Here is a 15,383-nt window from a genome sequence, read left to right as displayed (position 1 = left end):
AATATTCCCTTAGCCATAATAAACCAAATGATCACCCACTAGGACGTTTTGCCCAACATTCAGTTTGGAATATGTGTCCCATGACCTTGGTCTTATTTTTCCTTTCTTTTTTAACTTTATTACATGGATTTTTAACCCGAGGTTATTACATGCTTCCACTTCTTCACCTAACTAGTTGTCCTAACCCAAATCATGTAAACTCAACACCCCATCAATTCAACGGTCTTTTACTTCGTCATTTCTTCTAGATTGAAATAGGTTTATGCCCTCTCTCAAATTACATCTCTTTTGTTGTGTCTTTACCACATTCTACATTTTGTAGGTCAATTGAGCATTTGTAATCCTTTATTCTCATTTTTTTTTTGGAGTATATTCCCTAATAACAAATTTTGAATTTAAAGCTCGATATGGGCCCTGTTTTAATATAAAAGCCCTTTATTAAGCCCTAAACATTAAGTGATTACATTTATATTGTTATCTTTTTATGTAAACTAAAACCTCCCATTTTATTATAATTGTATCCTTTATTTTATTTCATGGTACAACCACACACACTATGGAGACCTAATTTTCTATCATCAAATATTGTCTTGTTCATTGTATTTATTGTATAAGGAGGCTTCCCACTTGAAGTGGAATATAATTATTGGTTTCTGATCATTTTTAAGGTGCAAGGATCATACAATTTAGTATTAGAGTTCTTGATCCTAGGGTTTTGTTGCTTCAAATAGGTTACTGTGGCATTTTTGTGACAACTATTTTTATGTGCAGTTTCATACAGTGAAACATGGAGAAGATTTACAAGTCATCCCAAGAAATTTATAGTTCAAGTTTCAGATCTTGTTTTATTTTATTTTCGGAGATATGGTCCAAGCAAGTTAGGGTTTTTGGATGCTCCTAAATTTTGTCTCAAACATATCAATTCATAATTTTCGCTATAATTTTTTTCTATGATGCCTCACACCATGAAACTTCAACCAAGTTGAGAGGTAGTCGTGGCGAACATTTTATACAAGTTACATATCTTGATTCGCTCTATTTTAGGATATATTCTCTAATGAACATAGGGTTTCTATATGCTCCAGAATTCAGTCTCAAACATGTTAGTTTGCCATTTTAATATAATTTTTTCCCATAAGGATTCATCAAGTGAAACTTCGACCATTTAAGGAGATCTCAGGGAATATCTAGTTCCATTTTCGGTATTTGGTTCACTATACTTTGGGAGTTATGCCTTATGGAAGTTAGAATTCGTGAATAATCATGAAATAAATTTTAAACATGTCAACTTTGTATTTTTGCTATATCTTCTTGTATGGAAATTTTATTCAAAAGAGAAACAAAAATGGGTTACAAGGATGTCGGGTTATGACTTTTAAATTATTTACAAAAAGGAAAACAAACATTGTGACAGATGCACTCTCAAGGAAAGAGGAAGACACAAATGGTTTACTATGTGTTATTTCCATTCCACATTCTCACTCGATGGAAGAAGCAATGATAGAATGGCAACAATATGAGAGGATATGAAATATCATTCAACAACTACAGGAGGATCATGATGCAGTAGAAAAAATTACATGGAAAAATGATTTGTTATGGTATCAAAATTTCTTATATTTATGTAAGAATTCTCAACTCAAACAAAAGGTCATATTGGAATTACACACCTCTTATATAGGACACTCAGGGTTCTTGAAGACATGCCATGGGATCAAGAAATATTTTTTTAGGAAGGTCTTAAAGCATATGTGTAAAAATTCATGGTGTAATGTGTGGTATGCCAACAAAATAAAGGAGATACTATCGAGATCCCATGGCTCCAACCACTAGCCATACCAAGCCACCGTTGGGAAGAAGTTTCAATGGATTTTATTATAGGTTTACACAAATATAAAGGAAAGAGTGTCATTGTGGTAGTGGTAGATTGAATGATGAAGTATGCCTATTTTTCTCTCTTTCTCTTCCTCTTAAAGCAAGTATTGTGGCAGGAGCTATCATGGAAAAAATACAAAAGCTACATGAAATACCAAAGATTCTTGCGAGTGATAGAGATATGATTTTCACTGGAAAATTTTGAACTGAATTATTTTATTTTTTGGGTATTTAATTGGCTCACAACTCAACTTACCATCCTCATTCTGATAGGAAAATTGAGATTGTGAATAAATGTTTAGAATGATATCTACATTGTTTTACATCTTATAAACAAACAAAATGGGTCAAATAGTTTCCCTTGACAAAATGGTGGTACAAGACATCCTTCCATATGTCTGTTGACGGTGTTGGACCCGCCAACATGTAAGGGGATCACCCTGGTAAGAAGTCCCAATTAGACCTCAGACCGTTTGGTGTAGGAGTCCCATAAGTGGGTCGTAAAGCAATGCCTTGACCGCGATGTCTCACAGAGGCAAGTAATATAACTCTGTCAGTAGTAATGGTGTGACCGTTATAGTGATTCAAGGAAAGTGTATGAGAGGTTCTAACATAGGTGGGTTGAGATAAGGGTGAAGGTGAGTTCCAGGTTGAAAGGGATCAGTCCCAACTCGGCCAGGAACACACAACACACGGGAGCGAGGAGTGAATACACAAATTTCGATGGAGCAGTCCACTCAGATGCAGTAGTCACAACATACAACGTAACATAACACGTACAACACTCACGGATCAGTTTGAACGAGTGCAGCGGTTGTTACAGCAAGGTTTATGTGAAAGGTTTATCTGATGTCCGGCAGAGCAGCTGACACGGATGGAATAGCATATACAACACATTTCCATTAATAGATTAAGCAGTACAACAAATGAATGAGTTGAGATGTAGAACACAGGTTAAAGCAACATGCATTACAAGTGTTAAAGATCAGTCTTACAACAAATACAGTACATGTGTGAAAACATGTTCGCTCTTATTATATAAATAAGTGCAAGTTCCAATCATACAATACATCCATGTAAACCCGCTAGCCCCAACAGTGGAATGTTACAGACACATCCGCGTGCTCCTCCAAAGAGATGAACTAGCTCCGTGTAGTGGAGAAGTCAAGGCGCATTACAATATTGTCCAAGCCCTTTCCAAGATAATCTTATCAGAAGATTGGCTAACCAAAAACCTATACAATGAGTTATGAGGGACTATTTATAGCAAAGGGTGGGGTGACCCTTGACATTCTCCTTTGTGACAGTTCAACTACTCTCATGACTCTTCACCTACTCTATGACTGTTATATCCAACTATTGACACTTGACTTACACTTGACATGACTCAACATTACAATGCACGTGTACTCATATGAGATAACATGACTTGAGCAAGCCTTGCAAGACATCATTGACACTCATTCCATTATGATGAGACCAACTCTTTGACATGCTTGTGATGGTGAAAGTGGTGAGTTGATGCCAAGTTTGATCATCTGTGATGGTGTGCATGCACCTCATGGTGACATCTTGCTGAAGCAAACTCTTTCCTCCGTTGCAACCGGTTCATTGGTTCAGCTCCTTCATCCAACTTTCCTGCTAACATGCACATGGTCTTCTTGGTGCGGTTGAACTGGCAACACACTGATGCATAGTGTCCGTGCTGATATTCAAGTGTGTGCTGGTGGTCATGCACATCAACTTACCGAAGTACATGTTCAGCTCCAGTTGGACTTGCTTCTTGTCTTCACCTTGGTGAGTGTGTTGAATGGGTTGGATTGCATGCGTGCGCACAATGACATGCATGATGTTGAATCCCTTGCATGCGATCAATAACACTGCTCATCATGTTTTCTCTGTGTTAGCTACTGGGATGGATCTTTGACTTGCACGGGTGCAGTTTCATCCCGGAGTGCACGTTGCACCCACTGCTATTCCTGATCCTGCGGCTGCTCGTTCGTTTGTCTGTGCAGCTTCATGTTCTTCCTTGAGTTGCTGCTTCAGCACATGCAACTCCTTCTTTGTTTCATTCTCTGTCTTCACACGACCTTCATGTCACGCCATCACCTCATAGCCTGAGTCTCCAAAGTTGCTTTCATTATCAATGGATTTGCTTGATCTTGCAACTTTGTCCCACCTCTGTGTTGTCAACAACCTTCCTCTTACATTTGTTGCATTCGGTATATTGCATTCAGCTGTTGTTCATGATGTTGCTTGTTGTTATGTTGCTGTTGTCATATCTTGATGTCCTTGTCTATGAACAACTTGCTGTCTCGGTGAGTAGGCAAGCTCATAGACACTTGATCAACTGCATCTCCAGGTGTGCCCTGAACGGTGTCTTCGACTCTGCTCTCTTGGAAACCATTGCACCTGCACTGCTGAGAGGCAGATGAGCACCTTCAATACCTGGGGACATGGCAACAGTCATGGCAAGCAATTTTTCAGTCGAAAACCAAAATGTACTTGAGAACTGACTTGCAACATACCTGTGTGACTGATCATGAAGGTTGCGCACTTTCAACCAAGAGATCGGGAAACCAACTGCCAAGACTACACAAGGCACAGTTTGGGCTGCTGGGAGACTAACTGACTGCTGGAACTGCACAATGCATAGTATAGTATGGTTGCTCACTGCTGGGATTGCGCAATGTGCAATCTCAGCTAGCAATGGTTGCAAGTTGAGTCACTGCATTGCACAATTTTCTTGGGCAACAATCACTGTCCCTCAGGATTGCGCAAATCAGGCCTTGGGAACAGTTTCTGGGTAGAAATGTTCACTTTTTGGGAGGAAGGGAGAGGTTTCCCTCTTAGGATTGCGCAATGTTGTCTTGGTGAGGCTCTTGGTGAGGCAAAGTCCGGGCCGAGGTTGGCCAGACTCGCCGACGAGCAACTGAAAGTGAATGTGAGTGTGAATGTATGTTGATATTGAGTGTAAGCATAAGTGAATGATCATGCATGTTGATATTGAGTGTAAGCATAAGTGACTGATCATGCATGCAAATGGTGAATGATAGATTCAGAAAATGGAACGACATGCATGGGGGTGAGGCGAGTCATTGAATCGGCGAATGTTCGCGGAAAACAGTTTCATGCATGTGACAAACAGTGAGATGTTGACAAAAACTGAAACGGTGCTAGGACAAGCTAATATACATGTAAACGATAGCAGACGTTCAAATAAATAAAGCAAACAAGACTCATACAAGTGAAGACATGAAAAGCAACATAAATGCAACACAAGGCATGACAAGTGGGCTTACCCCAAAACAACTGAGCTGAATGTGTTGAAGGCTCCTAGATGTGATGTGGGAGGTCATGGCTGCAAGGTTGGTGTGAGGAATGAGTTCTGCAGTGCAAGGTTGATGAGTTTTGATAACATTGAGGTTGTGATGCACATGCCACAAATCTAGGGAAGCGACACTTGGTGGGAGGTTTCTGAAATGATCCTTGCATGTAACCTTCAACTGCTAAACATAGATCCCTGAAGCAAGGGATGCCTTTACATGCTGCCTTGGTAGAAGCATCCCATGCATGCAAGTCAGTTTTGCTTGGTCCCAAGGGGAACCGGTCAACTCAACTGCACATGCAAGAGACTGCTTAACTGCTGGAGAAAAATGCACATTTCTGGCTGGGAGCTGGGTTGGTTGTCCAGGAGATTTTCACAATTTTTGGGCAGGGAAGCTGACTGTTGCCCAGGAGATTTGCACAATTTCTGGGCAAAGAATTTGACTGTTGCCCAAATTTGCGCAAATTATGGGCTAAGTAGCCCTACTGGGGAAAATTGTGCAATTCCTACTGGGAGTGTTGACTGGTAGGATTGCACAATCTTGGAGCCCAATAGGCTGCCAGACAGTATTGCACAATTTTTGGAGGGAAGGTTGGTTTCCCTCGAGAAATGCACAATTTTCTTGGGGAAGCTGCTCAGCCTACAGCTAGACCAAGTCCCGGTGAACAACCTATGAGGGGAATTCATCAAGCTGTGATCGACAAGTTGCCTTTATGCAAGCAAAACATTGAAGCTGGTGAACTTGATGAAGCAAGGCAAGTTACTGTGAAGGTTGGAAGGGAGCCTCCAAAATGAAGCTAAGGCAAAATTTTGGAGGGTGGTTGTAGCCGCTACAACAACTTCATAAAAAGGTCACCATTTATGGCACTTTGTGGATATTATCCTCCATCCATTACATCACCCTTGAAAGTGACTATAAAGGCTCAAGTAGTAGAGGACCACATCCAACACCAACAAGAGGTTCTCAAACTATTGAAGGACAACTTGGTTATGGCACAAAATAGGATGAAACGACAAGCATATCAACAATGTAGTGAAAGGAAATTTGGAGTGGGGAATTGTGTATTTAAGACACACTGGAATTGTGTATGATGTTGCACCCTAAGGAACCTTCCATCAAAGTAAGAAACTTAACAGGTATCAGGGATACCTGACCATCATGAGCACGATCATATAAAATGAACCTTCATCATTCTCAGATGTCATCAAGCATTAACTATGGAAGGATGCTATGACCATAGAATATGAGTCTATTATGGAGAATGATGTCTGGGAAGTAGTTCCCAAACCCTGGACAAGACAATTGTTACTTCAAAATGGCTTTACAAGATAAAGCATGCAGCAAATGGAAGTATGGAAAAGTATAAGGTTCATTTTGTTGCTCGTGGTTTATCCCAGAAGGGAGGTATAGACTATGATATTTGCACCTGTTGCCAGATATACGACCATCCGCTTGATCATAGCCCTTGTGGCTTCACAAGGATGGAACCTACATCAGATGGATGTTAAGACCGCGTTCTTGCATGGTTCTATCAAAGAAGAGGTCTATGTGGAGCAACCTGAAGGATTTGAGATTTATGATTGAAAATCTCATGTATGCAGGCTGAAGAAGGCTCTCTATGGGCTGAAGCAAGCACCCCGAGCATGGTATGAGAGGATCGATAGCTACTTGATGAAGCTGGGATTCACTAGGAGTGAAGCTGATCCTAACCTTTACTTTAAGGTTGAAGATGACAAGCCTCTCATACTGGTGTTGTATGTGGATGACCTCTTTCTAACAGGTGCAAACCCTCACATTCACAAATGTAAGAGGGAGATGGCTTCTGAATTTGAAATGAAGGACCAAGGACTTGAAGTGTGGCAGAAGCCAAGGGAAATTTTCCTATCTCAAGGAAAATATGTGGTAAAGATATTGGAAAGATTCGGTATGATGGACTGCAAGCCTATGACTACCTCGAGGATCTTAACTTTTAGAAGTTATATGGTAGTGATGTCGGACCAGACTTGGGAAATTCCTCTGAGTTTCAAAAACTCATTCACATTGATGTTCTTGGTGAACCTCCGTCCGAACATATGTTTTGCAGTTAGCATTGTGAGCTCATATTTGGTTGAGCCTCACTGGATTGATGCCAGGAATCTTCTGAGATGTCTTCAGGACACAATCTCTCATGGATTAAGATACACTGCCGGAGATGTGAGACTACTTGGATATACTGATGTTGATTGGGCAGGCAGTGTGGTGGACCGTAAGAGCACTTCCGGGTACTGTTTCACCTTGGGATCTGCTTCGATATCCTGGATGAGCAGGAAGCAGAAGTCGGTGGCTTTGAGCACCGCCGAAGCAGGATATATTGTTGCTAGCATAACCTCGTGTGAGGCAGTCTGGTTGCGAAAGCTCTTCAGTGAGCTGTTTGGATTTACATTGGATACCACTGTGATTCTCTGTAACAACCAGAGGTGGGATTCAATTATTGAGGAATCCCATATTCGTCAATTTCTCCAGCAGATAGACATCATCTAGGACATGGTAAGTTGATGAGCAAGGAAGCTCCATCACATTAAGATGATGTACAGGTTGATACACCTTGTCAAAGCCCCGAGGAAAGATCTAATCTGTGATTTTCCCAAACGACTTGGAGTCGGCAAGAAATCCTTGTACAAGGGTCCTGCATGTTGCATACAATGAGCTCCGGGAGCTCTGAGGGCTTGCGGTTCCTACTGGAGCAACATATGACCACAGGGTGACTCACCCTCCCCTGGTGGTGCACACTGGAACAAGATGATTCGCTCTCTTGTGGGACAAGATGATTCGCTCTCTTGTGGAATAGGATGATTCACTCTCCTGTGTAGCAGGATGATTAGTTCTCCTATGAGGCCTGGATTGATGTGTTCTCCATGGCAGCCTGGATTGATGTGTTCTCCACGGCGATTGTAACAGGATTGATGTGTTCTCCTGTGAGGACAGGATTGATTAGTTCTCCTGTCGAGGCATCCTACCCATGCAGTATGGGACTCATGGGAAGTACCTCTCATCTGATCAATGAGCAGGGAAATGAAGTTAGGGACCATAGTAGTACCGATGGACGCATCATTGTATCTACCGTACTCCCTACGCTAGGATGACCTCCATTGATCTGGGATCAATGATACTGGTCTAGGACCAGTGGTAGGAGTTGTACCATACTATGACGCTGACTTCAGGTCGGTTGAGACTGGTCTGGGACCAGTGGTACATACTCCGAGACTGACTTCGTGTCAGTGCAGTATTGGTCTGGGACCAGTGAGAGTGGTACATACTATGACGCTGACTTCGGGTCGGTTGAGACTGGTCTGGGACCAGTGGTACACTCTCTGAGACTGCGATACTAGTCTGGGACCAGTGGTAGGAGTTGTACCATACTATGACGCTGACTTCGGGTCGGTTGAGACTGGTCTGGGACTAGTGGTACATACTCCGAGACTGACTTCGTGTCAGTGCAGTACTGGTCTGGGACCAGTGAGAGTGGTACATACTATGACGCTGAATTCGGGTCAGTTGAGACTGGTCTGGGACCAGTGGTACACTCTCTGAGATTGCGATACTGGTCTGGGACCAGTGGTAGGAGTGGTACTTACTATGAAGCTGACTTCGGGTCGGTTGAGACTGGTCTGGGACCAGTGGTACGCACTCTGAGACTGACTTTGAGTCAATGGAGGATGATATTGGTCTAGGACCAGTGGAGTTGTACTCACTATGACGCTGACTTCGGGTTGGTTGAGACTAGTCTAGGACCAGTGGTACATACTCTGAGACTGACTTTGAGTCAGTATGATACATCCTCGATCATTTCTTCTTCTTCATAATTCAGACAAAAGCAGAGCAGAACAGAACAGTGCAAGAGCAGAGCAGAATAGAGCAAAACAGTACAGATCAGTGCAGGGCAGAACAAGACAAAGCAGAACAGGCAGAATAGAGCAGAGCAGGGCAAGGGTCAGGCTGTACAAGGCAGTGCATTTGATGGATGAATAGTAACGACTGATAGACAAATTGCAGATGAAGTTCTCCATGGTTGAGAGGGAGTGTTAAAGTTGGCAACCAGGGCAAAACTTCATGTGGGTCATCTTATTCATGGCTGATAATATTTTTATTAGATTCCTCTCTTCGAGAGGTGTACGATTGATATAAAGATCATCCGATTCCGATAAGTATTCATGGAGATATGAATTTATTTTGATTATGGAATTATTATCAAGCCGACCTACAACTCATGTAGGCTCAGAAGCCCAACAGTCGCATCTATTCACCCACCAACGTCGTGTATAAATATAAGAGGACTTTTCCTCATTTGGACTCACTCATCTCATCACATCTCTCTCTCTCTCTACTATGCAGAAATGAGTCTCTTCTCTACTGCGCTGAAATGAGTCTCTCTCTCTCACATGTGAAGTCGGAAGTTGTTGAACTGAAGTTGCAAATGCAGAAGTAAAGATTGACTTGCGTGGCCTAGAATATCTCCTCTTTGGAACTGCGCTATAGGGTCATCTGAACCTCCTCTGAAAGCCGCAACTTTTGGTGGTGGAATGAAGTCAATCCGATGAACGGTTTGCAAGATATCAACTGCCCTAGTTTGAAGCCGGAAACTGTTGAATTTGAAGCTGCAACTGCAGAAGTAAATATTGACTTGCGTGGCCTAGAAGATCTCCTCTTTAGAACTGCGCTATAGGTTCATCTGAACCTCCTCTGCAAGCCGCAACTTTTGGTGGTGGAATGAAGTCAATCCTATGAACGGTTTGCAAGATATCAACTGCCCTAGTTTGAAGCCTGAAACTGCTGAAACTGAAGCTGCAACTGCAGAAGTAAAGATTGACTTGCGTGCCTAGAAGATCTCCTCATTTGAACTACGCTGTAGGTTCATCTGAACCTCCTCTGGAAGCCGAAACTTTTGGTGGTGGAATGAAGTCAATCCGACGGTCGGTTTGTGAGATATGGTCTGCCCTAGTTTGATAATGAAGCCGCTAATGTTGACGCTGCTGATCTAGGGTTTGCTACTGCCGATATGAATCAAATTTATTGTACTATTTCTCTCTGCTAAATTATTGAAGATAAAAGAAGATTTGATCAAAGGGTTTCCCCACACATTGTGGGGTTTGTCCCTGGCTAGCCGCCACATCTTGTGTCTTGTCTTGGCTTGTTTTCTGTCGATCATTTAATGTTCTATCTGCACTTTACTTTATGTATATGTGATTGCTAATCTGTGGAATATAATAAGAAAAAGAAGTAAACTGTTATAAGCATAGAACATACCATAACTTAACAAGAAGAAGGGATGATAGAAGGAGAAGGGGTACTCTAGATGATTACAAAGAAGACCATCATCCTCAAAAGAAGTTGAGGAACTATAGGTATGAAAATAATGGAGATGATAGTCAATCTGAATATTCTCTTATTTATGCTCCTTGTAGTTCTTCCCCTTCATATTTGTATGATAGTTTGTTGGTACATAGTGGGTCTTCTAGACAATTCTCCAAGTATAAGGAAGTCCTCTCAAATCCGATTGAGAGGGAGATAAGTTTGAATATTATTCTTGGGGACAACTCTACATATCTAGTGAAGGTCTTTGGTTTTGCCAAATTTGATTTGAAATTTGGGGAATTTGTTTTTCTTCATGAAGTAATGTATGTTTTGATACTAAATAAGAACTTGTTATCCATATATACCCTGGAAGACAAAGGGATGAGAGTAACCTTCATAAGAGGTAAAGTCCTCACCTAACCTATGGAATCTCGTATGAGGCATGCATTTACATTGGGATCTAAAGTTGAAGGACTCTATAGAGTCAATGGAAGACCTCTACTAGTAATGGTACATGACACTAATCATCAAACCGAGCTATGGCACCAAATAATGGCACATCAACATTATGAAGCTCTACAAAAATTGAAGAAATTAGTCTCTAGGATGCTTGATGTTGAAGACAATCATGACAGAGTATGTCTAAGATGTGCCAGTGGAAAGAAGACAAGGGTACTATTTGTTGGAAAATCAAGAGACTTATAGATTATAGAGATTTTCTTTAGCTTGATAATTACTTGTGATGTGTGTTGGCCTTTTATTGCTTTATTAGATCTTGTTCATCAAGTAATTACCAAAACAATGAAGATCACAACAAGACAAAGTACACAAGATATAGGCTCCAAGCTAGGGCAAAACCCTTCCAAGGGGAAAACCCAGAAAAATATTTCTCTTCTTATATAATCACTTCACAAAGAGACTTCCAAGACCCAAAGACCAAAGCCCAAAATCCTCCCAAGCACCAAGTGATCCCCTGAGCAAGATATTCTCCAAGGCAGCATCCAAACTTCGACCTATTATAGCTTCGCTCTAGAATTTCAACCCTTCAACTTCTCCACAAAATTTTCCCCCCTGCAACTGCAAGCTTCATAAAAACCCTGGCAGCTTCACACATGTGGACAAAAAAAGAGACAAGTCAAGAGACTTCGATTTCTTCTTCCTTCCTTCATCCTTCCAACTCTTTCTCTTCCTTCGCTATTGCAAATCAAACTTGTCTTGGGTGTGTGTCTCAAATGAGTCGAGATCATTCTTATTTACATCCTTCTTGAGGGGTTGAATTGCCCTCCTTTAGGTGGACTTAACCTTGACTAGGGCTGACTTTGTCTTGGTGGAATAAATGGATTTTTTTTTACTTAAATAAATGTTTTCCTTTGTTACAATGAGTCCAAATGGGTCTATAATAGATGACATAATTTCTTCTTTGTCCTAGAAATACCTAGAAGCATGAAGAACATGTTTTTTACCCAAAATTGAGCGTCAAAACCCATGCTTTACATATAATAATTTTATTTTCTTTCTTTTTATTTCTTTATACAAAGTATATAATGTCATGTTTACAAATAGGTCATTATGAAGACTAAACTTAGTTACAATTTCCAAGGCTCCATCTTAACTAGCTAGGTATTCATAATCCCATCACATGGTACACAAAATCTCAATCTTGAAGCATTCTCATAAGAAGAGATGGATTGATAAGCCATCTTTGTAAAGCATCTATATCATAACCAACATTGTCCTTGAAGGCCTTAACTTGAAAAGTTCATCCTTATTTTAGAGCATTATGCTGGGAGGTTTTATGTGAGCTACCACACTACCTCTGAGGCACATACCCCATCCAGATGTTCACTAAGTGTGAACTTTTAGGATTATTCTTATAATGGATTTCCAATCATGAATTCTCAAAGAATATCGGTCCTCTTAGACTACTCTTATATTGGATGCCCTACCTCATCCTCAAAGAGTATCATTCTACAACTTCTTTCCTAGATTCTATAATCCATAAAAAGTTCCAATGTGAGATTATTATCCAGTCCTCTGGACTCCATTCTTTCTTTATGGTCTTCACTAAGACTTATAGTTGTTAGTCTTGGTCTAGTGCATGACACATAAAGATAAGAACTATCCAACATCACTCCCTCTCAATTAGGGAAGAGATGTCTACCAAACCAAGCTTGTCTCTCAAGTACTCAATATTCTTGTTTGGTAATGCTTTAGTCAGAATATTTTCTAGATATTCATCTGTAGGTATATAATGCATCTCCATGACCCCATCTCGTATTAGGCTTTTGTTGTAGTGGTACCTGTTATTTATATGCTTTTTCCTAGCCTGAAACATTGGGTGTTATGTCAATCGTATACAACTTTTATTATCACAATGTATATGTGTAGGGCTAAGTGGTCTTTCAAACAAATGTGATAATAACCTCTTGAGCCAAACAACTTCCTAATAGACTTCACTTGCAGCGACATACTCAGCTTTAACAATACTCAAAACAATTGTATCCTTCTTTATACTAATCCATGAGACCATGGAAGATCCTAAGTTGAAGCATCCACTTGTTGTGCTTCTTCCATCTATTTCACTTCCACCCTAATAAGAATTTGTATATCCCATGAGTTTGATTTCATTACCATTATACTGGAGGCAATGATGTATGGTTCCATGCAAATATATTAGGATATGCTTAGTTGTTATGTAGTTGTCATGATTTGGCTCCATCTAAAAATGAGTGAGGACATTTACTGCAAGACAAACGTCAGGTCATGTGTTTACTAGATACATCAAGGACTCAATCAGTTGTCTGTAACAAGCAGGATCCACAAGACTATAATTTTGACTCCCCAACTTCTTTAGATTAGTAATCATAGGAGTCATCATAGGCTTATTTTCCATCACGCCAAACTTTTGAAGCACCTTGATCACATATTTACCTTAACTAAGATATATTTCACCTATCTTTTTCCAAACTTCTAGTCCCAAGTAATAATGCATAATCCTAAGATCCTTCATATCAAACTCGGTTTCTAACTACTTCTTGCATTCTTGAATTGGATGCTCTACACATGTAACAAGTAGATCACACATTTACAAGAGTATGATCATTGGTTCTCCCTGGAACACCTTGATATATAGGTTAGGATCTTGCATACCAAGCTCTAGGTGCTTGATCTAAGCCATATAGAGATTTCTTCAGTTTGTAGACATGAGTTTCCCTATGATTTATTTCAAATCCTTTTGGCTACTCAATGTAAACATCTTCATCAATACACCCATTCAGAAAAGTTGTCTCAACATCCATTTGATGGATGTTCCATCCCATAATAGCAACCAAAGAAACAAACGATCTTATTGTTGTATATCTAGCTGTAGGAGAAAAAGTTTCTTCATGATAAATACCTTCTTTATGTGAGAAGGGTCTTGCTAAAAACATTGCACTTTTTATTTATCAATGCTCCCATCCATAGCGTGCTTTATCTTATATATCCATTTTGAAGTGACTATCAATTTGTCACTTGGCCTAGGAACAATTTCCAAGACATCATTCTTCATAATAAATTGGTATTCTTCCTGGATTGCATTCCTCCACTCTTGATGTTTAGTTACATCTTCATAGGAGGAAGGTTTAGCTTCAACGAGCTTCGTCATATATCCTGCATACCCAGAATACCTTTCTAGTCTTTTACTTTCCCCAAATGTCCCTTTTTTTGTGTGTGTTACTTCTTGTCGAGTAGTTCTCAACCAAGTAGGCCTCTTTTGATTTTCAGGCACAATTACTTGTTGCACAAGCTCACTAGAACCTTCAACATATTCTTGAGTTGATGTTGGATCTTGATCATCATTGTCTCTTGAGATATCCTCAAAGATAGGTATCTCTTCTTCATCAAAGTCATCTCGAATATCCTTGGATTTCTCGTAAGTTGTACTTTCATCAAAGATGGCATCCCTACTTACTTCAATCCAACGATCCTCCTTAATATAGATTTTGTAAGCTTTTGATGAAGCACTATACCCAGCAAAGATGCCCTTCATACTAGTATGATCCAACTTCTTCTTTTTTTCCTTGGGTATATGTATATATACATGACACCCAAATATTTGAAGATGATCCATAATAGGCTTTTTTCTTATAAATTCTTCTTTCAGGGTCATGTTGTTGAGTATCTTATGAGGAATTTGGTTCGTCAAGTAAACAACTATCACACATGCCTCTTCCTATAGGAAATTAGGGGGATCTTGATAATGTAGCATGGCCCTCACATATTCTTCTATTGTTTTGTTCTTCCTTCTGACCACACCATTTTGTTAAGATTGTAAGGAACAATAAGCTCCCTCTTAATACCTGCTTTCTTGCATAATGCTATTAGTTCTTTAGAGGTATATTCTCCACGATTGTCAGATCTCAAAGTCTTGATCTTTCTCTCGGTCGGATTCTTCACTTCAATCTTGAATTCTTGAAACTTCTTGAATACCTCGTGTTTGTACTTGAGGAGGTATAACCAAGTTTTCCTTGAGAAATCATTAATGAATGTCACATAATATTGATGCCCACCAAGATATTTTACAACCATAGGACCACGTACATCTGAGTGTATGAGATCTAAAACTTCCTTAGATCTAGTATAACTTCTTGCAAATGGATTTTTCACATTCTTGTCAAGAGTACACCCCTTATAGGTCCCTTCATGTTATTCCTTCAAATCGGGGATGCCATTTACCATTTGACTTAGAGATACCAAAATCTTATAGTGAAGGTGTTCATACCTTCTATGCCATCGTTTAGAAGTGTTCACATCTAAGTGAACTAGGGCTTGAGAAAGACATGTAAAAAGTTTATACAATGTCTCCTC

General features: G+C 40.1%; 1 protein-coding gene across 1 annotated transcript; it reads right to left on the bottom strand.

Moving 5' to 3' along the window:
• Positions 1-13,974: 13,974 nt before the first annotated feature.
• Positions 13,975-14,565, bottom strand: LOC149170326 (uncharacterized). Its single transcript, XM_089425519.1, has one exon. The coding sequence runs from the start codon at positions 14,563-14,565 to the stop codon at positions 13,975-13,977; it is 591 nt and encodes a 196-aa protein (XP_089281645.1).
• Between the last annotated feature and the right edge of the window lie 818 nt (positions 14,566-15,383).

Source organism: Pinus tabuliformis, chromosome 4_2, assembly GCF_031772625.1.
Source record: "Pinus tabuliformis cultivar Carrire ecotype Pingquan chromosome 4_2, CPIR1, whole genome shotgun sequence".
In the NCBI taxonomy this organism is placed as follows: Eukaryota; Viridiplantae; Streptophyta; class Pinopsida; order Pinales; family Pinaceae; genus Pinus; species Pinus tabuliformis.
The sequence above is the reverse complement of the archived record's forward strand: the minus strand, read 5'-3'. Positions and strand labels throughout refer to the sequence as shown.